This window comes from Tachyglossus aculeatus, chromosome 7 (assembly GCF_015852505.1).
Source record: "Tachyglossus aculeatus isolate mTacAcu1 chromosome 7, mTacAcu1.pri, whole genome shotgun sequence".
In the NCBI taxonomy this organism is placed as follows: domain Eukaryota; kingdom Metazoa; phylum Chordata; class Mammalia; order Monotremata; family Tachyglossidae; genus Tachyglossus; species Tachyglossus aculeatus.
This window is the reverse complement of record NC_052072.1, coordinates 31615518-31636795: the sequence shown is the minus strand read 5'-3', so window position 1 is coordinate 31636795 and position 21278 is coordinate 31615518. Positions and strand designations below refer to the sequence as shown.

Sequence of the window (21278 nt, the reverse complement as noted above, 5' to 3'; positions counted from 1 at the left end):
GAGTTATGAGATCAGACACAATCCCTGTTCCCTACAGAGCTCACAATCTAGTTTATGCTCCTTTTACGGATGAGGAAACTGGGGCCTAGAGAAGTTAAGTGACTTATGACACAGTGGCAGATGACACATTTGGCCACTGGCTGAGCTGGGATTAGGACCCACTTCTTTTGATTCTCAGTCCTGGTCACACTCAACTAAGATGAACTGCTCCTCCCCTGATAAATTGAGCTGTCCCCAGCTACTGAATGCAGGTTGGAATAGAGCTGGGGCTCAGTCTGCTCTGCAAGAAAGAAGGCCCGGCCCAGGACACTGGGCAGGAGGTCTTATAAGGGCCCAAAACCTGTTAAGTCAGAGAATATTCATTCTACCTTCTTCAACTGTCAGAGCAGCTGGGCTCAATTCCTTTAACCAAGATCCCATTCTCCTGGTCTCTCCTCTGCCATCAAAACTTTCCCAGTGGACAACCATAGGCAGCTCCGCAGCTTCTCCACTCTAGCCTGCTCTTCTCAGGTTAGGCTTTCCTGATATAAAACAATATCTGCTACTGCAAAGTTGTAAGTAAAGCGTTATGAAAACATTTTTAAGGATGCATGCTTTCTGATCAGAAATATGCTCCTAGTCGGCACTCTTCATACTCTACTAATTCCCCTCTCTTTAATTTATTTTGTCTGTCTTACCCTGTAGACTGTAAGCCCCTTGTGGGCAGGAATCGTGTCTATCAACTGTATAGTACTGTACTTTCCTAAGTGCTTAGTATAGTGCTCTGCACACAACAAGCACTCAATAAATGCCATTTATTGATCACAGTTCCCTCCCTCATTTTTTATTGGAGAGTTGCATTCAGTCCCTTGGGGAAAAGTAAAAATTGGAGTATGTGGGAGTGGGATATTAATGAGCAACAAAATCAAAGGCCTGGACTACAGGCCTCAGGAGGACTAGCTGAGCAGTGGACTCCCTGATCTATTGTGCATCCCAGTTTCTAAAAAACAAGGTGTCTTAGGACATCTGCTTCTTAAAGGCCGTTATCACATATGTTGCTCCCCATTTCCTCTGCTGCAGAATATAAATAATAATTAGGAAGGTGATACAGACACCTGGGTGGAAAGACACAATAGATTCCTTCATTTGGCTGCACAGAAAATTTCAAGGATCAGACGTTTCTGGAATATCATTATGAAGAACTAATAAGGGACTTGGGGAAGGAGAGGCAGGCTGGAAGTGGTGATGATCATTAGGAAGGAAGATGCTCAGACTGCCCTGAATCATGCATTTGTCAGTCAAACTCCCCGGATCCTTGTACTTCCCACTGCCCACCATTCCTCCACATTCAACCACCCCTTGAGGGGCCAGGTGAGACTTCCAGGGAAGATGAGAACAGGCTTTTTCATCCCTTTTCTCCAAAGGACAATGAGCCCCATAATTATGCTCTCTGCTAGGGGGACAGAAAGAGTTCCCCGATTGTTTCTGTTCATTTCATTCCAATGTTAGGCTTAAATGTGTTCTATTTATACCTCTCAACTAAAATCTGTTGGTTAATGATGTTGGCAGAAACCCCAGAGGACAGGAATCCAAGTAGGTGAAAGGAACAAAGTTACTTTATTCCATTTAACTACCGTCTTGGGCCTAGTAAGCAATGTGAGCTAGAAGAACACCGGACTAGGAATAAAGGCTTCTGATTCCCCCACCGATTCTCTTCTGGACCCTGAGCAAGTAATTTCCTCGGTTTCCTCCCTAGTAGAAATCTGAAAAATGTTATCCCCTGGATTCTGAGAATCAGAGACCATATTTGTTTAAAGGCTGAGGACCCTTGGAGAAGAGTGGTATAGAATTCAAAATGGTGCCATTTTTTCCCAACCCCACGATGCAGTACTGAAGAGGGGCGGGAGAGCTTGTGTCCAGGACTTAGAACAGTGCTTGGCACATAGTAAGTGCTTAACAAATACCATAATTATTATTCAATCTTTTGCTGCAGTTTTTCATGAGCATCTGTTTTAAAAGAGCCACCCTTCACCTTCTCTCCCTCACAGATCCGTACGTCAAAGTATCCCTGCTCTGTGATGGGCGGAGACTAAAGAAGAAGAAAACAACTATAAAGAAGAATACACTTAATCCAACCTACAATGAGGCAATTATTTTTGACATTCCACCAGAGAACATGGACCAAGTCAGCCTACTTATCTCCGTTATGGATTATGATCGGTAAGTGTCAGCCCTAAAGAGATAGGACCCTTCTGGATTCTAGGAACATGGGAGGTCATTCAAGCTTTTTCTATGAAAAAAATAAGCCTCTTCCCAGAGGCTAAATGTATTGCACATACACTTTAGAAGATAATTTCCAGGCTTACTGAAACCCAAGGGCAGAGGGCCCAGAAAGTATCATTTTAAAAGTTTATGTATCTCCTGCAAGTAGCCCAAGCAATATTAGTCTCTTTGAGCAGTGACGAGACCAGTGAACCAAGTTTAGCTCAAGTTAAAACAGACTTGATCCCAAATTCAAGGCAATTTCCAACCCCCAAGACATTTTTAAGATTCAGAATAATTCAGAAGATGTTTTACTTAAATACTTCTTGTTGTGGCTCTGTGCCCCTCATGCTCCTCTTGAGCTAGAAAGATTCCAGAGAGATTAAAAGTCCAATTTCAAGCTCAAGAAAATTTGGTTTGATGGAGCAAAGCCCTAAACCCTGCTAGCTTCTCTGTTTCTCTTTCAACCAAGTTGAGTTACCATCCTCAGAATTTAAAATTTAGACTAGCAGCTATTGAATTCCCTTTTGTGCGAGGAGCATCACAGTACTCCAATAATTTAAAAAGACCTAACCCTTGCCCACCGGGAGCTGACGCGACTACCAGTGTTGTGGTTCTTTGTCTCCTTTCCAGAGTAGGCCACAATGAGATTATAGGTGTCTGCCGAGTAGGGATCAATGCCGAAGGCCTGGGAAGGGACCACTGGAATGAGATGTTGGCCTACCCGAGGAAACCCATTGCCCATTGGCACTCGCTGGTAGAGGTAAAGAAATCCTTCAAAGAGGTGGGTGTGGCCGCTCCTGTCCCCCACCCGGGCCGCATGTGTTGCGCATGGCTGAACTGGCTTGAGAATGGCAGTAAGCTTTTACTTTGATTCAAGGAATAAACCTTTCACCCAGTGCTAGAAATAAGCCAAAACTGGTTGGAACTTGGGTCAGAATAAGAACAAGTCCAGGAATGCAGAAACGCTCTGGGCATGTTACTCCCCTCCTCAAAAATCTCCAGTGGCTGCCTGTCAACCTACGAATCAAGCAAAAACTCCTTACTCTCAGCTTCAAGGCTCTCCATCCCCTCGCCCCCTCCTACCTAACCTCCCTTCTGTCCTTCTCCAGCCCAGCCCACACCCTCCGCTCCTCTGCCACTCACCTCCTCACTGTACCTCATTCTCGCCTGTCCTGCCATCGACCCCCTGCCCACGTCCTTCGCCTGGCCTGGAATGCCCTCCCTCCACACATCCGCCAACCTAGCTCTCTTCCTCCCTTCAAAGCCCTACTTAGAGCTCACCTTCTCCAGGAGACCTTCCCAGACTGAGCCCCCTTTTTCCTCTCCTCCTTCCCCTCCCCACAGAACCTGTATATATATTTGTACAGATTTATTACTCTATTTATTTTACTTGTACATATTTACTATTTTATTTTGTTAATGATGTGCATCTGGCTTTAATTCTATTTGTTCCGATGATTTTAACACCTGTCTCCATGTTTTGTTTTGTTGTCTGTCTCCCCCGTCTAGACTGTGAGCCCGTTGTTGGGTAGGGACTGTGTCTATATGTTGCCAACTTGTACTTCCCAAGTGCTTAGTACAGTGCTCTGCACACAGTAAGCACTCGATAAATATGATTGAATGAATAAGTGAATGGTCATCCCCACCCCCAGCCTGTGATGTTTCTATAATAATGATGGTGTTTGTTAAGCACCTACTATGTGCCAAGCACTGTTCAAAGCGCTGGGGTAGATACAAGGTAATCAGGTTGTCCCACGTGAAGCTCACAGTCTTAATCCCCATTTTACAGATGAGGTAACTGAGGCACAGAGAAGTTAAGTGACTTGCCCAAAGTCACACAGCTGACAAGAGGCAGAGGCAGGATTAGAACCCACAACCTCTGACTCCCAAGCCCGTGCTCTTTCCACTGAGCCACACTGCTTCTCTTGTTTGCCAGCAGGTGCAGCCCTGCCTCTGCCACTTTACTTTGTCTCAAGAACTCGGGTTGTGTGTCCGACGTTGTCTTCAATGGCTGGCTGGTCCTCCTCCACCCCGGAAAACCCTTTCACCACTGGGGCACCAGGAGTATTTAATAATAATGATAACTGTGGTATTTCTTAAGTGATTACTATATTCCAGGCACTGAACTAAGCACTGGGGTTGATACAAAGTAATTGGTTTGGACACAGTCCCTGTCCCACATAGGGCTCACAGTCTTAATCCCTATTTTCCAGGTGAAGGAACTGAGGCACAGAGACATTAAGTGACTTGTCCAAGGTCACACAGCAGACAAGTGGCAGAGCTGGGATTAGAACCCAGATCCATCTGACTCTCAAGCCCTTGCACTACCCCCTGAGCCACCCTGATTCTCACTTACCCAGGGGCTGCTGCTGTTCTGATTAGAAATGCTTTTTGAAATTTTTGTCACTGGTTTCAAGAATGGAAAACAATAGCTGAGGGAGAGCTCAAAAGGTCAGAGAGTAGGAAGTTACCTGCAAAAGGCCAATAGGGCTGAAACAGGAAAGCAACTCATTTTCTTTTTCACTGGGAAGTAATAAAGGTCCTGTGATTGCTGGATTGATGGCCCAGCTGCACTGGGCCCTGAGAATCTTTTATAAAACTTCCTCTGCTAATGCTTATCTTGAGGAGAACTCGTATGAGTAGAACTCCCTGTGTCCTCTCGATGAAAAAGATGGCCCATGGGTGGGAAATTCAACTGTGGGGCAGGACATAGGTTGCAGAACATGCTGATGCAGAAATTGAAAATTGGCTTCCCCCAGCTCCCTTATGGCCCTCTTTCTCTGTGACACCCAGGATTGCCATTTCATCTGCACTCATCCTAAAATCTAGGCTATCTAGGAGTAAAGTCTCAGGGTGGAAATCCTGTTTCTAGTCAGATGAAATTCTTTGATAGAGTGAAATGACACCAGTTGCCTAAAAGTTCCATTGGCTGGGCTTCACGACTGAGACAGATAGGATTCCTTTAGGACCAAAATTCAAGACAGCAAGCCCCAGTGACCCAGGGCCTTTCTGTGGAATCAGGTTCTAACAGTATAATTGGGGATCTTCTCCCCTGCTCTCTGCTTAAATTGGGAAGCTGAAACCTGAGGAAATTGGTGCAGCAGAAATGAACTGAGCCTGTATCAGTGACAATCAATCAATCAATCGTATTTATTGAGCGCTTACTATGTGCAGAGCACTGTACTAAGCAGGGCCCCCTCTCCTCAACAGGGGCCAGCACCTTCAACCTTGCCTGCCTGATTTCAGTTAGACTTCAGAACTGGTACGTCTCTGGCTAACTGTGAGGGTTTATCAGAAAATTTCCGACCTGTGGATAGAGCACGGGCCCAGGAGTCATAAGGACCTGAGTTCTAATCCTAGTTCTGCCACTCGTCTCTTGTATGCCTTTGGGAAAGTCACTTCACTTCTCTGTGCCTCAGTTACCTCCTCTGTAAAATGGGGATTAAGAATGTAAGCCTCATATGGAGTATTAATCAATCAATCGTATTTATTGAGTGCTTACTGTGTGCAGAGCACTGTACTAAGCGCTTGGGAAGTACAAGTTGGCAACATAGAGAGACAGTCCCTACCCAACGGTGGGCTCACAGTCTAAAAGATGTAGAGAAGCAGCGTGGCTCAGTGGAAAGAGCATGGGCTTTGGAGTCAGAGGTCATGGATTCAAATCCCGGCTCTGCTGCTTGTCAGCTGTGTGACTTTAGGCAAGTCACTTAACTTCTCTGTGCCTCAGGTCCCTCATCTGTAAAATGGGGATTATGTGAGCCCCCTGTGGGACAACCTGATCACCTTCTAACCTTCCCAGCACTTAGAACAGTGCTTTGCACATAGTAAGCACTCAATAAATGCCACTATTATTATTATGTGGAACATCGTCTTTGTCCAACCTTGAATCTACCCCAGAGCATAGTATAGTGCCTGGCACATAATAAGCGCTTAACAAATACCATAAAAAAATTAGCAGAGTAACCACCTCCCAGTCCCTCACCCCATCTGCCTGGAACCACGGGGCAGAGACGTCCCTCTCTGTTGTGTGTGTGGTCCACTTCAATTATTTGGCCTAGAGTATCACTTGCAGGAACCAGAAATCCATGGACACCTAGTTCTTTTACAAATGCAGGGGTTGCATTCTTGCATAAGGGAAACTGAACCCATGCACGCACTGTTTCTTCCAAAAGTCATGTCTTTATTTGCACAGATGCACATTGTTGGAAGAATGCATTCTAATTTTGCCATTGCTTCCTGTCAAAAGTGTGAGGTAAAAAAAATGTGTTAGGAGAACTAAGTATATCAGTGAAAGTAGGTAATCCAGATAACTGCCAGGCAAGGAAACCAAAAGGGAAAAAACATGTGGGCAGGAAACTAATTGATTTTTCCTAACTTGGTAGAGGCCTCTTAATTGGTAAAGCTTATTCCTTTCCTTTGGGGCCATTCAGGTCTTCATTAGGAAGTAAGATTATAGGTGCAAGAACTTCTTATGCAAATACTTCAGTTTCTGCTTTTTGTTGTCTTTTGTAGCAAAGCCTTTGCAGACCGTTGTCTTAGTTCTTCACTGATGAGAAGGCTTTCTCTCATATTAAAAATTCTTCCTTACTTCTCCTACATGTTCTGGTTTTGCACCTAACTTGGCAGGACTTGGTGTAAAAAATTACACATCTGCATTACTATACCATTAGTGTCAGAAAAAGTCCTGAAGGGAGGCTGGGGAATTTTTTCCCCTGGTGATGGATCTCATGGAGTGGGATAAGATAGATGTATTTTCAGTATATCCTACAAGGAAGCAAACAAATAGGTTAAATGACCTCTGCAGCTTCCTCTTAACCTAATTTTCTTGGATATAAATTCTGAGCAGCTTGCCTCTAACCCAACATCAGTCATCTGATCAGACTCTGGTCAGAAAGCACTGGAGAGCGATAACCCAGGAGGTCAAAGTTGGAAGGGTAGTTCAGCAATGCTGAGATTAGGGGGGCTCAATTCCCCCAGTCCCTGCCTTTCAAGGTGAACATAACCTCACTAAGAGTAGGACCACTGGAGCTGAACTTTATGAGGGAAATAACAGAATAGGGGAAAACTAAAAAAAATTTAAAAATCACAGTGATTCATAATCTGTAGGTTTTCTGTTCTGTCTTCTAATACTCAACTTCTGAACTTTCTCCCCTTCATCCCAATCATCCCACCTATACTTCTGACCAATTCACATTCGTATCTATCTGTCAAGAAGCTGAAAAATCACATTCTTCCTACCAGTATAGAATTTTACTGATGCATATTATAAATGTTCCTCCTACACTTCTGGCAGTTGAAGTACCTGCAAAAAACACCTAAAGGGCCCGTTGGAATAATAAGAAGCAATAACCCTTTGGAGTTCACATAGTTTGATGCACTTCCATATAATCAAAAAGAGGACCAGGAGCTTCAAATAGTGGCTGTAGAAACACACCAGTGACCCAGGGGGAGAATCCTCCCATTTCACTCCTCAACAAGTGATACAATTTATTGGTAAAGACACCCTGCAAACTAAGCAAAGACCCATTGCACCCCATAACTGGGACCACCTGGAGGGCTACTCCTCTTAGTAATAATAATGATAATAATAATAATAGTAATGGAATCTCCTTCAGAGACCTGGAGAAAGCCCAGCCCGAGCTGAGTATGCGTATTTCGTTCCGAATATTTTTTATACCATTTTGGTCGCCACAGTACCCGGTTTAGAATAATTAGAGTATTTGGTGGCTATGTCTCATGCCACCCACTGGTCATTTCATATCGACCATCCTGGCATTCTTTCCCCTGGCACTTCCATGACATTGGGCTTACAGTCATTTCCGTATCAGTAATTCATTAGCATCACACACAGGTAACTTATTTGAACAGGGAACTTACTGTAACAGTGAATTTTAAACAGAATAAACAACAGAATTTAAAAAGTTACTGACAGCAAAATTATTGTGATTTTCCTTGTAAGTTAAATAGTATGATAGTAGCTGAGAGTACTCTAAAGATACATAAAAATGATTTTCCCACACAGAGTATACCTTAGTTGTCATAATTTCGATGGTTAAGGCAGATTTAGAATATTTTTGATGGTCACAAACTTTTAATTTCACCCAATATGATCAAAGCTGTAGATTCTTTAACATCCCCCTACTTTCTCATCCAGTCTTTACTTAGTCAACAATACTATTATGAAATGGGTGACAGGTACACTCTATCTGTATACCTGTGAGATTTCTACCACAGCAGACACCTCTGAATAGTCAAGTGCTCCATAAACAGGGCAGTGTATATTAAGGTTTGGGGTTGGGATGGTCTTTCTTCTTGGTAATGTTATTAAATGAACAATTAAATTAGATGGGAAAATCATGCCATGAAAGCATATATGTACTTCTGGCACGATTGGCAGAAAACAAGATCTAGAAATGTGTTATCTCTGGGTGAGGGAAAATGAAAGGCAAAATAAAATGAACCATGAGGGCAGCCTGGATTCATGGGTCGAGTTCTAGTCTCCTTCCCATTTACTGCAAGATCTTAAGAAAAGAAACATTCCCAGCTCCCCACCTGTGAAGTACAGAAACAACATTTGTTCCCTAAATCAGAGAGAGATGTGAGATAAAATTTGTGAAGTACTCAACTTTTTCAGAAGAATAGTCCTGTGTAAATAGTGCTAATTATTTTTTTCTAATGAAAGCAAAGGACACAGCCTTTGCTCTCTTGTTTGGGGTTTAAAAGGATGTTGTGGAAGGAAAAAAAATGACTGGAAAAAGACATTTTCTCCACTAGGAATGTTTCTGAATAATAATTAATTAAATCACAGCTAGAGCGCTTCTTTGGCAACTGTCATCAACGCTCCTAACCATGTCTGCACATGTTTCCAGTTCTGGTATGTCAACTAAGTCTCAATACCAAGTGTTTGGATTGGCCAAGTGGTTTCGTTGAGGCATCTTATCAGGGAGAGTCAAGCTTCAATGATTTTTCTCAGGAACATATGTCCCATTTCAAGATCATGAAGGGGTACATAATGTGATCACCCTGAACAATAACTCTGTTGCCAGGCAGCATCTGCTTTTGACCTCATCCCTAGGACTCTTTGAAGATCCTCCTTGCATTGTTTGTTTTGACACTGACAACAACACTGGCCTCCCCTGTGTGTTTCTTTATATGTGGACAATCAGGAAATAGCAAGGGAGTCAGTCAGTGGATTGTCTCCATTTGTCCTGGACAGACAATTGAACACAGTATGATTTCTACCTTACTGTGTAGAGGGTTCCTTGAAGTCTCTGTAGTTTCCTTTCTCTAGTTTGACATATCAATCAAGTTGTTTAAGTGGCAATCTTACCCCCGGGGAAAAAATCTGAAATTACAGCTTACCTTTTACAGACAGAGGGAGAAACAGAACAAGGAGAAATTCTGAAATGTGTTTGAAGGAAAGGGTAGAAATCTCTTTTCACCTTCTGGTTAACATGTAAGTCAGATTTTACAACAGGCGCTCTTGGCCATTAGCAACCAGACATTTATTTATTTGAAATATTTCACCAGGGAAACCCTCGATTGTGATTTCATTCATGTGGATGCTGCAAGCAAAGAGACTGTCATCTGGAGTTAGGAGTAAGTACCACTGGTTTGGAATCAAGAGTTCAGGGATGAACCTGACACAACCAATTTCAGAGCTAAACTGATTACTCAGTTATTATCAGTACTTTCTGAAACCAGAACCCACAGCTGGGAGATGCACAAGTTACTCTTATTAAAGTGTTGATGTCACCTGAGATTGTCTGCATCCCAGCCTACCTCCGTCCCTCTGGGATAGTTGAGTTGGGTGGTAGTGGTGATTTGGGATCTGCCCAGCACATTGGTATTGCAAGAAGCTTTGCATTTATTTATATTGATGATGCTGGGTAGCCTGGGAAAAACTCATACTGATGCATGAGTCCTGGTGATCCTCTGAGGGGCAAATAGCTGTCAAATGGATGTATCTGTCATTCTTAATGGAGAGGAATAGCAGGTTTTACTGGTTCCGAGTCTCTGCTCCCCGAATGCTGAGATTTCCAACCATTCCCTATGTGACACACTGCTTGTTGCTCAGCTTAGCTGGGGAAAACAAGATGTCTCCTTAATCCATCCCTAGGTCTTCCCGAGATGACTGGATCAAAAGGAGATTGACTCTTTTTCCCTGTTCCCAACCGTGGCCAGGAAAATGGACACCACTCAAAATGATGGCTTGATTTCACAGTCTCCAGAAAACTGTGGGAAAGGGCCAAAGCACTTTTTCCAGCTAGGCTGGAGGGATTTCCCTTCAACCAATCAAACATATTTATTGAGCACTTACTGTGTGCAGAGCACTGTACTAAGCGCTTGGGAAGTACAAGTTGCCTGCTTCACCCAAGCAAGACTCTATGTTGGGAGAATCCAACAGGGAATACATCGGTTACAACCTTGTCTGTGATGGTTTTCTCCCTGAATTTCCAATCCACAGAGCCCTCCAAGAAGCGGTGTCCCAATCATCCTGGCAGTTTTAATAATAATAATAATGGTATTTATTAAGTGCTTACTATGTGCGAAGCACTGTTCTAAGCGCTGGGGGGATACAAGGTGATCAGGTTGTCCCATGTAGGACTCACAGTCTTAATCCCCATTTTACAGGTAACTGAGGCACAGAGAAGGTAAGTGGCTTGGCCAAGGTCACACAGCTGACAAGTGGCGGAGCTGGGATACGAACCCATGACCTCTGACTCCCAAGCCTGTGCTCTTTCCACTGAGCCATGCTGCTTCTCATACCAACCTCTCCCCATCCAGTCTCAAAGAGTCACCAAGGAACCTTTAGAGGAAAGGGGAGGTGACAGGAATTCAGTAGAAGAGTCCCATTTGAGGTGTAACACACTCTCAAATTGCTGGCGGAGCGCTAACCAGGCTGCTTTTCACCACTGCCGCAATCTGATATTTCATTTGAAAAATGGCCATCTCCTCTGCCTTTCCAATCCCATTTCCCAATCCCTTCCCCTCCATTACACTCCACCCTCCATCGTGGGGAAGAGGGCCTACAGTAAGTATGTACAATATGAGTAAAGGGAGACATCTCTCGAAGGAAGACGTGTCCTCATTAGTTTGGCAGAAGAGAGGGGGTTTATGAGGAGAGAAACAAGAAGGGAGGGAGTGCTCCCTAGGTTTTGGAGCCTGTGGCAGGCTCACCAACCCTCCCTGACCCACTGTCCCTGTGGAATGTACACTGCACATTCAAATGTAATGAAGTAGGATAAATCAGAGAGGGAAGAATGGCTCACAGCTAGAGAAATATTAGTTTGGAGAAGAACTAACAGCTCCCGGACAAATTGCTAATAATTCATGACCGAGGGTTTTCAACAATCAGAGCCCACACCGCTTGCTGCCTTTCATTACTAGCATAATCGGATTTCCCGTCTGCAAGAATAGCTGGGGTACTTCGCAATGGTCCATCATTAAAACCAACAACCACAAAAAAAAACCTCTTCCACATTAGAAATGAAAAGCAAAACCATAAAGAGAGGTTGAATTATCTCTGCAATAAACCAGGATCCATAAAGTGAGAATTCTAAAATGGGAACTGTTAATCTATTTACTTATTCCTGTGCATGGCCTTCAGCAAAACTCAGTGCAGCTTATGAGAAGCTGGGAAAGGTGAATTCAATGCATGGAATGAGATGATGTTTTAGAGGCTGAAATTTAAGACCTCAGTGTTCCCAGAATCACACTGCTCTCTCTTTTTTTTTTTTTTCAGTGGCAGGGCCGAGCTGCTAGCTTTGACAGCCAGGGTTCGTGCCCATCTCCAAAACCACCTCCAACACCGTGAGTTGCACGATGGTGAAAAACAAATAGGACTAAGCAATGTTATTTTTGCACTTGTTCTACAGTCTAACTACAGTGCTGCTCAGCAGCAGCAGCGACAACAGCAGCGACAGCAAGTCACTTGCTCCAGAGTCTTCACTGTTCCTGCGTTGATCCAGGCAGAGAAACTTGTCGTGTGGTCAGATTTGTCTTAGTCTTTTCTGTCTCCCAAGGTGATGTTTTTGTGGTTTTCACTTATATGGATCTGCTGTCAAGAAGAAGAAGAAATGGCGGATGGATACCCCAGATTTTTGTTCTTTAAAATATAGTATAAAATAGAAGTATTTTCTGTGGAAATGGACAAGTTTCAGCTCTTCCAAACCTCCACAAAGCTCAACCGCCAGGAGAAGAAAATGGAAACGGTCTGTGGCTACAGTTTTAGAGTCCTTTGGGAATGGTATATTTGAGAAGGCCCTTGTTAGGCTAATCGCAACACTTGGCCGCTTTGCCCATGTGATAAATGAAGGAAGATTCACAGACTCGTGTACAAACTTTGAATTTACAGCAACTTTGAGGTGTTCTTGAGCATTCAGATGGTTGTGCACGGTGCCCCTAATTTGCTTTTCTCATGAATTAAAGATGTGTCGGCTCCTCAAGGAAATTAAAACACTTTCTTTAGAAATGATTCTGCTGAAACTCAATATATACCATATGTTTTCTGGATCTTGACAATTATTGGTCACATTTGTTTGAAAACAAGAACTCTGTTTTGGAAATCTCCCTAATTACAAAGAAAGTCAGGCATAGTACAGATGAACAAAATGGATTCTAAATAATATATTTTTTGATTTCCCTGAGGGGTCACCATCTGTTTGAAGAAAGCAGAAAATAAGAAAACACAAACCCAGATAAAATGCTCATTTTTGAAAATTGAAGTTTTGCTACTTCCATAAGTTTCAGGTTCCAGGTGGTGCTTTAGTCTCTCCAGCTGCATAAGAACTGTCTTCTCCACTACTAAGCTAACCAATTTCAACCAGACTTTTGGGTAATTTTCATCTTACACATTTAGTTCTGTATATTGCTAAATAGTGTTATTTGTTTCAGTGTTAGTAAATAGTTTTCCTTTAGGTCTTTACTTGAAGCCAAATTCATTTGAAAAACTGATAATCCTCTGTATCACCATACACATTTATGTTGATTCAAATTAATGCAGTAATGAATTTTGTTCCCAATAAACCAAGGCCATTCTGTCAATATCAGTTTGAATGACATCAGTGGGCACGTTAGACATTAATTTCTATACCACCGCGTAACCAACCTGGACTGACCTCCAAGACTTGTAAGGATGACTTGCTTGAGACAAGTCTAATGAGGTACCACAAAAAGATGAATACATAAAACCCAGTCACCAACCTTGTGGCTTATTCTTTATACACACCATATGCTATAGGAATAACAACCAAATAACAATCCATGTAAAACCTGGATTTACATGGAATTGGAGTTCATAGAAATCACTGGCAGCAGAGCCTGTGAAAATCACTGGTGACAGTGTCTTCCATTCCTAAGACTTCATATCAGAGAGGAACTCATTTTGAACCTCTTGGACTTAAATTAATTCAACCCATTCTCAGAGACCCCCCAACTGCATGTTAGACTCAGAGTTCTTGTCACTAGTTTTCAGAAAATTTCCACCCTGATTTCAGAGAATGACATTTACTAATTCAAACATACAGTCTTATAGGAAGGAGATGGGTTTAATCTTTTTTTGGGAAGAGTATTCTTGTTCTTTAGTATACCAACATTCTTTTCTTTCATAAGAAACTGTAGTAGAGGTGGCATGGTCCCTTTCATCCTATCCAGTCAAGATGGTTTTATTTCTAGATTGAGAATTTCAGTGTTCACAGGATTCAACCAGGCACACTACTATACCTAGATTAGACCCATGATCCACCCAGTCCTGTATTTAGTCTATTCCAATTGTAACCAGATGTTCTGTTCAAGGGAACCATCTTATAGTCATCTTCCTTTGCATTCATCCTAATGATTTTGGATGTTACAACCACCATCCTTAACTTTTCTCACTAATAATTTATGGACCTAACACTTATGAATCTGTTTAAAATCCTCCTTGAGTCTTCTTGTTTCCCTTCTAGCACTCCATTACAATCCTCCCATCCATAAATTTCTCCAAACTTTTCAGGAATCAACTGGTATTATGCCTGCACAACTTCCTGTGGTAATAAATTCCACATATTTTCCAATCAATCAATTGAGCGCTTACTATCTGCAGCGTTCTGTACTAAGCACTTGGGAGAGTACGCCTAATATATGAAGGAATGTTTCCTTTTATTTTGAACCAACCATTTTCAAGCTTCAGTGAGTGCTCCCTCTCCCCTTGTGGAATATAGTAGGCAACAATTTTGAGTCTGCCCTGTCCATATTTTTCACGTCCCTCTTGGCCTTTATCCTTCCAGAATAAAAGATCGTAATCCTTTCAATCAATCCTCATGTGGAAACTTTACCATCCATCTCATCATGATTGCCCTTTCCTAGACCTTTTCCAGCTCTCTAGTATACCCTTACTAAGATGCAATGACAAAAATTCTGTCCTCAACATCCACAGCATTAGTTGAACATCTTACTGTGTACAGTGCTTAATGGACACTCTAGGTGCTTGGGAAATAAGCAATAAGAATAAAAATCCCAGGCCTGATTCCCAAGGAGTTTACATTATAACAAGGGAGACAAGCAGAAACAGACTCCAAAAATGCATTAGGCAAGAAAATAAGAGAATAGATGCAAATGATTAAACACTCAATGAATTAACTAATAAAATTACATTTTTAGCACTTTTAAACATATTATACATGCATAGCATATGTATATGCATTTATATTACACATTAAAAGATGTACATGATAATATGTGCATAGTGTGTATATAACAAACATATAATAAGCATAAATAAGTACAATTTGTTTAAAGGGCTAAAATGACTGTTGGGCCCCCCCACCCCACCAAAGGTGGAGGTTTTGTTTGAAGTATGTTTCTTGGAGGAGGTGGCATTTTAGGAGGGCTTTGCTTTGAGAAGCTGTGTGCCTCAGTAGAAAGAGCACGGGCTTGGGAGTCAGAGGTCATGGGTTCAAATCCTGGCTCCGCCAATTGTCAGCTGTGTGACTTTGGGCAAGTCACTAAACTTCTCTGTGCCTCAATGACCTCATCTGTAAAATGGGGATTAAGACTGTGAGCCCCACGTGGGACAACCTGATCACCTTGTATCTTCCCCAGCACTTAGAACAGTGCTTTGCACATAGTAAGTGCTTATCAAACACCATTATTATTATTATTATTATTTGTGTGGGAGGGAGTTCTATTCAGGGAGGAAAGTTTGAGCAGTGGATCAGAGATGAGAGAGCTGCAAGTGAGCCAGGCTAACATTGAAAGAATGAAGTGTGTGAATTGGAGTGTAGTGGAAGAAGAGAGAAGATAAGTAAGAGAGATAGCTGGTAGGGAACCTTGATATTAACAGGTAGGATTTTTCTTTCATGTGAGAAGAAATAGGTAGCTACTGGAGGTTTTGAGGACAGCAGTGATGTGTCTACAAATGTGTTTTATAAAGATGCTATGTGCAGTGAGTATGTAGGAGAGGCTAGGGGCAGAAAGGCAGGTAAGGAGGCTATTAGGGTAATTGATCCAGCAGATCGAGAGAACTTGAATTTGGGTGGTGGTAATAAGGCTGCCCCCTCTCAGGGTCGCACCTGGAGAGTTTCCAATACTCTACCAGTTTTGGCTACGGGAGGTGGGGGAGAGTCAAGCAGAGGCCTACTCATTCCATTCCTAGCTTGGGCAGTGGCTAGCGAGTGAAAGGCAAACTGCTATAAGTCAAAACTCACCCTTGCTGGGCAGCGGCGGCATGGGAGAGCATCAAGGGTGGAGACTCAAGTCTACTGTGCAGAAGGCAGAAATGGTAAACCACTTCTGCATTTTTATGAAGAAAACTCTATGGATACACTACCAGAACTATTGCAGATGGACAGCAGGGCACTCTGGAAGAGATGTGTCTGTGGTGTCACTATGGATCAGAAATGACTTGACGGTGTAAGACAAGACAATAAGGCTGCAGAGAAAAGCGCAGGCCTACTCAGTTTACGAAGAAAGGAACTGATGATGACACCGAGGTTATACGTTTCTGGGATTGGGAGGATGGTTGATGTTTGGACAGTAATGGGTAAGTTAGGAACGGGGGGTGATTTTGGAGGGAAGCTGAGCTCAGTTTTTGGCAACTTGAGTTTAAGTTCCCAGGTGAAGATATTCCAGCAACAGGAGGAAATGCAAAATAATAAATTGAGTGGATAGAGTTGGAGATGTAGATTTTGGGAGTCATCTGCCAAGGGTGTTAGCTGAAAACATGTGAGTGGGAGAAGATCTTCCAGAAAGGAAAATAGAGCAAGAAGAATAGAGGATGCAAACTGAGCATTACAAGTTGGGGGGTGAGGAAAAGACAAAGACCAGCCAAAGGAACTGAGCAGGAGTGGTTAGTGGAATGGAAAGGGAATTATGCAAGGTGCAGTCTACGTGAAGGAAAGCCGTAGTTTTATACAGTAACAAAACTATGTCTGTTGGTTTGTTTTCTATCCCTTTTCTGATGATGCCTAGAATTTGGATGGTCTTTATGACTGCCTCTATACTTTGGGACATTACTAGAAAAAAAAACAACAGTCAACATTGACTTTGAAATCATTCCTGAGCTGGAACTGATAGCTCCTAGCTGATATTCATGCAGCATATTTTGGATTATTTTCCCTCAGGTGCATGACACTGCACTTCCTCGCACTGAAACTCATTTGCCATATTTCAGCCTAGTTTTTCAGCTTTATGAGGTCTTCCTGCAGCTTAACCTTCAGAAGGGCCAAGTTTCATCTGCAAACTTTGAGATTCCATTACAGACTTGGCTCTTCCAGATAATTTATGAAGATGTTAAACAAAATTGGTTCTAACCCGATCCGTGGGGCACCCTAATTTACACTTCTCTGTTCTGAAAAGCCCCATTTTATCCTTAACCTTTGTTTCCTGTTAGCCATTTTTCTATCAGTGACCAAGCATTTTCTGTAGTCCTGTGATGACTCCATTTATAAAGTCTTCAGAATAGAAAACCTCACAGTTCTTTTAAAAAACTAGGTACAGGCATTTCTGTGAAAATACGTTAGTTGTGTTCTCAAAGAATCTTGTGCTTTGAGACCATTGAATAGTAACAAATGACTTAATGGGAACTAATGAGTTGGATGTAGATTGTTTGAAGATACCACCATGACCAACATTTTCCAATATTAATGCCTATATTATTTTTGCATCTATCACGTTATATGCTTGCCACTCCTTATTTTATCCTGCTAAATACTATAAAGTTGCAAAAATATGAAGAAATACTTCACGTAAAGTACACAGAAGCAACCATTCCTTTCTTGCACCACTAATTACTTGCACTAGCTTTTCGATCATATTTCATCATAACAGGTTCAAATTGTGGGAAGAATGTTCCCTGATTATTTGATTATATCTAAATCATCTAATGAAAACCTGCATTGTAACAGAACTGAGAAATAGCATGGCCTAGTGGATAGAACCTAGGTTTAGGAGTCCGAAGGACCTCCGTTCCAATCCCAGCTCCACCACTAACCTGCTGTGTGACCTTGGGCAAGTCAATTACCTTCTCTGTTCCCCAGATACCTCATCTGTAAAATAGGGATTGAAATTGTGAGCCCTGTGCAGGACAGGGACTGCGTCCAATCTGATTAGCTTGTCTCTACAACAGCACTTAGTACAGTGCCTGGCACATAGTAAGTACTTAATAACTTAAAAAAACTGACTCTATATATTGTATCTATTGGTTTCTCTCTATGCATGTACTTATTAACCCCTTCCCTTATAGAAAGGACCCAGTCTGTAGTGGGAAAAATGCTTGATGATACTAAAAAAGTTAAAACTTTACTAGTTTTCCAAAAAAGGAAACAAAACCAGTATTCTATTATTTTCAGAATCAACTCTGGAACTCTTCTTTTAGAGTTACATTGGAATCTGTAAATTCTCTGATATGGTGGCTGCTTCTAATAATAGGTTACATTCTCTCTTCAGGAGTTCCATTACTTTCTATCTAAATTTCTTCAGAACTCTTTAATGGAAGCCATCCAATTTCAGTGATTTGTTCACATCTAGTTTATTCATTTAGGTCCAAAACATCTGATGTAATCACTCTGAATCAGTTCCCCTGATCCCAATCTACTACAATTTTAGTGTGACAATCTCGCTAACAATTTTCCCTAATAAGAACCAAACGTAAAACATTATCTGAGCCTTTTTCAGTCACCCACTTTCCATCCCTGAGTGCTCTTTAGAATCATCAAGTATCTCCTCTAAAGAATGTATCCATTGACAGTTTTCTTTAAACTCCCCTTTGGTCTCTCTGATTTCCTTTTGTACCTACCCCAGTATTCTTTACAGGCTTTCCTGTTCTCTTCACCCAGTTGAGTTTGGCATTTTTTAAAGGTGATCTTTTGCCTTCCAATCCCCTCTTCCATCCTGCCAGCTAGTAATGCGGGGTTTTGCTTTTGCCAATTACTGGCTTCAGCAAATTTTAAATTGCTGTCAATCATCATTACATTGGTTCTTCCCACTCCCAAAACTGCCAGAAGGCACAGTACTATTTGGTCTCTGCCTCTTGCTCATTTCTCTTGTCATTTTATGAACCTGAAACTTTGCAGTCAGAACACACAGGGGACATGAGCAAAGCTTCTATCTTTAATCTTTGTTTCCTACAGATATCATTTTCCTTCAATCATATGGACCACAGGAGGGCTTGTTTCCTTTTTTCTTCCTGAGTAACAGTCATATCCCATATGGCTAAGCACAAACTTGTGTACTGTAAAATATGTGTCTCCCAGTGACATTAAAGTAACAAGAATTGGATGTTTCCTTTATTACACTAAACAAATAGCTATTTCTCAATCCAGGCTCCCTCAAGGCAGAGGCACATATACCTTCACACCTCCACAGAGTAAAATTTTTGTCTCACAGGATAACACTTCCCACTTTGGGTCCCAAAGCCAATTTCCTGAAACCAGAAATAGTTTGCAAATGCTGTCTAACAAAAATACATTTTAACCTAATAGAAATTTCCTGCTTGCTCACACACAACTTAGAATAATAATTATGGTACTTGTTAAGTGTTTACTATGTGCCAAGCACTGTTCTAAGCTCTGGGGTAAATACAAGCTGATCAGGTTGGACACAGTCCCTGTCCCACATGGGGCTCACACTCTTAATCCCCATTGTACAGATGAAGTAACTGAGGCCCAGAGAAGTTATTTGCCCAAGGTGACACAGCAGATATGTGGGGGAGCTGGGATTGGAACCCAGATCCTTCTGAGTCCTGGGCCCCTGCTGTAACCACTAAACTATGTTGTTTCAGCATGAGATGTGAGTCATTTGGAAGCTGCTAGAGAAAGTGAAGCTACTACACATTCCTGCAGGTCTGCATTAAAGAATACAATGAGAAACCAAGGGGACAGCCAGTTGCTGAAGTTGTCATTGCCTAGCAACCCAGCTTATTAATTGTGCCTAGTTACGAGGTCACAAGTCAGCCCAACACAGGGTTCAGTGAAACTCAGGTTACCCAACTGTTAAATGACTTACAGAGAAAAAGCCGATTAGAGATGACAGCAGACTAGCAACATGCCTGAACGAGTAAATGACTGATGAAAACGCAGCAAAAGCCAAGTTGCTAAATTCAATTTTTATTGTTATTAATAATATTGAGCCCAGTGCTGCAATATCTAAGGCTAGTCCATGCTAGTAAGTTGGGTACTCTGAAAGAAGCATAAATGGCTTCAGCTTACCTGGAGATCATTTAAATACTAATAGTATCTATTCAGCATTTACTATGTGCAGAGCACTGTACTAAATAGCACCAACCATTTGTTCATGTCCTCCCTCTGTCCTAGAATGCCCTCCCCCTTCATATATGACAGACTACCATTCTCCCCATCTTCAAAGCCTTATGAAAATCATATCTCCTTCAAGAGGCCTTTCCCAACTAAGCCCTTATTTCCCTTTCAATCAATTGTATTTATTGAACACTTATTATGCACTGTACTAAGTGCTTGGGAGAGTACAATACAAGAGAATTAGCAGACATGCTCCCTGCCCGTAATAAGTTTACAGTCCCTTTTGCATCACCTCTGCACTTGGATCTGTAACATTTAAGCACTTGATATTCACCCCACCCTCAATCTGGAGCACTTATGAACTCAGCTGTAATTTATTTTAATATCTGTTTCCCCCATAGACTGTTAGCTCCTTGTGGGTGGGGAATGTGTATTCCAACTCTGCTATTTTGTTCTCTCCCAAGCGTTTAGTATAGTGCTCAGCACACAGTAAGTACTGAATCAATACCAAGCAGCATGGTGTAGAGAAGCAGCATAGTGTAGTGGATAGAGCGTGGGCCTGGGAATCAGGAGGACATAGATTCTAATCCCGGCTCTGCTACTTGTCTGTTGTGTGACCTTGGACAAGTCACTTCACTTCTCTGGGCCTCAGTCAGATTGAGATTGTGAGCTCCATGGGGGACAGAACGGTGTCGAATCTGATTTCCTCGTATCCACCCCAGCGCTTAGTACAGTGTCTGCCACACAGTAAGTGCTTAAAAAATACCACAGTTATTATTATTATAATTGACTTATTGATTGATTGACTAAGGGATGGGAGTGAATACACAGATGGGAATTAGACATGGTCCCTGTCTCTCGGGGGCTCACAATTTAATGTATTGCTGTAGTGAAAATAATCACTGACCTATAAGAACAGCTCCTGTAGCACATGAATTGATCCAGAATGGAGTTGACATCCCAGAGTAAGACAGACTAGATTACCAGAAGAAGAACAGCTCCTAGAGATAGATAATGAAGACACCTCCTTTGGGTTGGCCTAGGGTGGGGTTTGCATTCACTAATAGGGGGACTTCCAAATCAGCCCAGAGGCATGTGATCATCTGAATTCTGCCTCTGAAACAAAAGTACTTTGCCACCATCATGAGCACATATGTCCCTATAATGATGAACTGTGATGATGAAAGACTAATACTGATGCAACTCAACAAGAAGCATGGATTCAGGTGTTAAGATATGCTTCCACCCCTTTGGGAAACTCTTCCAACTGAACAGACTTGGAGCAGCAGAAAATGTCCT

General features: G+C 42.1%; 1 protein-coding gene and 1 non-coding gene across 2 annotated transcripts in view; both read left to right on the top strand.

Moving 5' to 3' along the window:
• SYT6 (synaptotagmin 6) overlaps window positions 1-13208 on the top strand; it is a 69195-nt gene extending 55987 nt beyond the window's left edge. The window contains exons 7-9 of the mRNA XM_038748779.1: window positions 2028-2199; window positions 2875-3025; window positions 11990-13208. Of these exons, the coding sequence (XP_038604707.1) occupies window positions 2028-2199; window positions 2875-3025; window positions 11990-12061 (395 nt within the window). The 3' untranslated portion in view covers window positions 12062-13208. The remainder of the gene's footprint in view (window positions 1-2027; window positions 2200-2874; window positions 3026-11989) is intronic.
• A 2571-nt stretch (window positions 13209-15779) lies between these two features.
• Window positions 15780-15922, top strand: LOC119931175. The gene has a single exon (XR_005452032.1). It is a non-coding gene; the product is annotated as a small nucleolar RNA SNORA7 (small nucleolar RNA).
• The last annotated feature ends 5356 nt before the right edge of the window (window positions 15923-21278 follow it).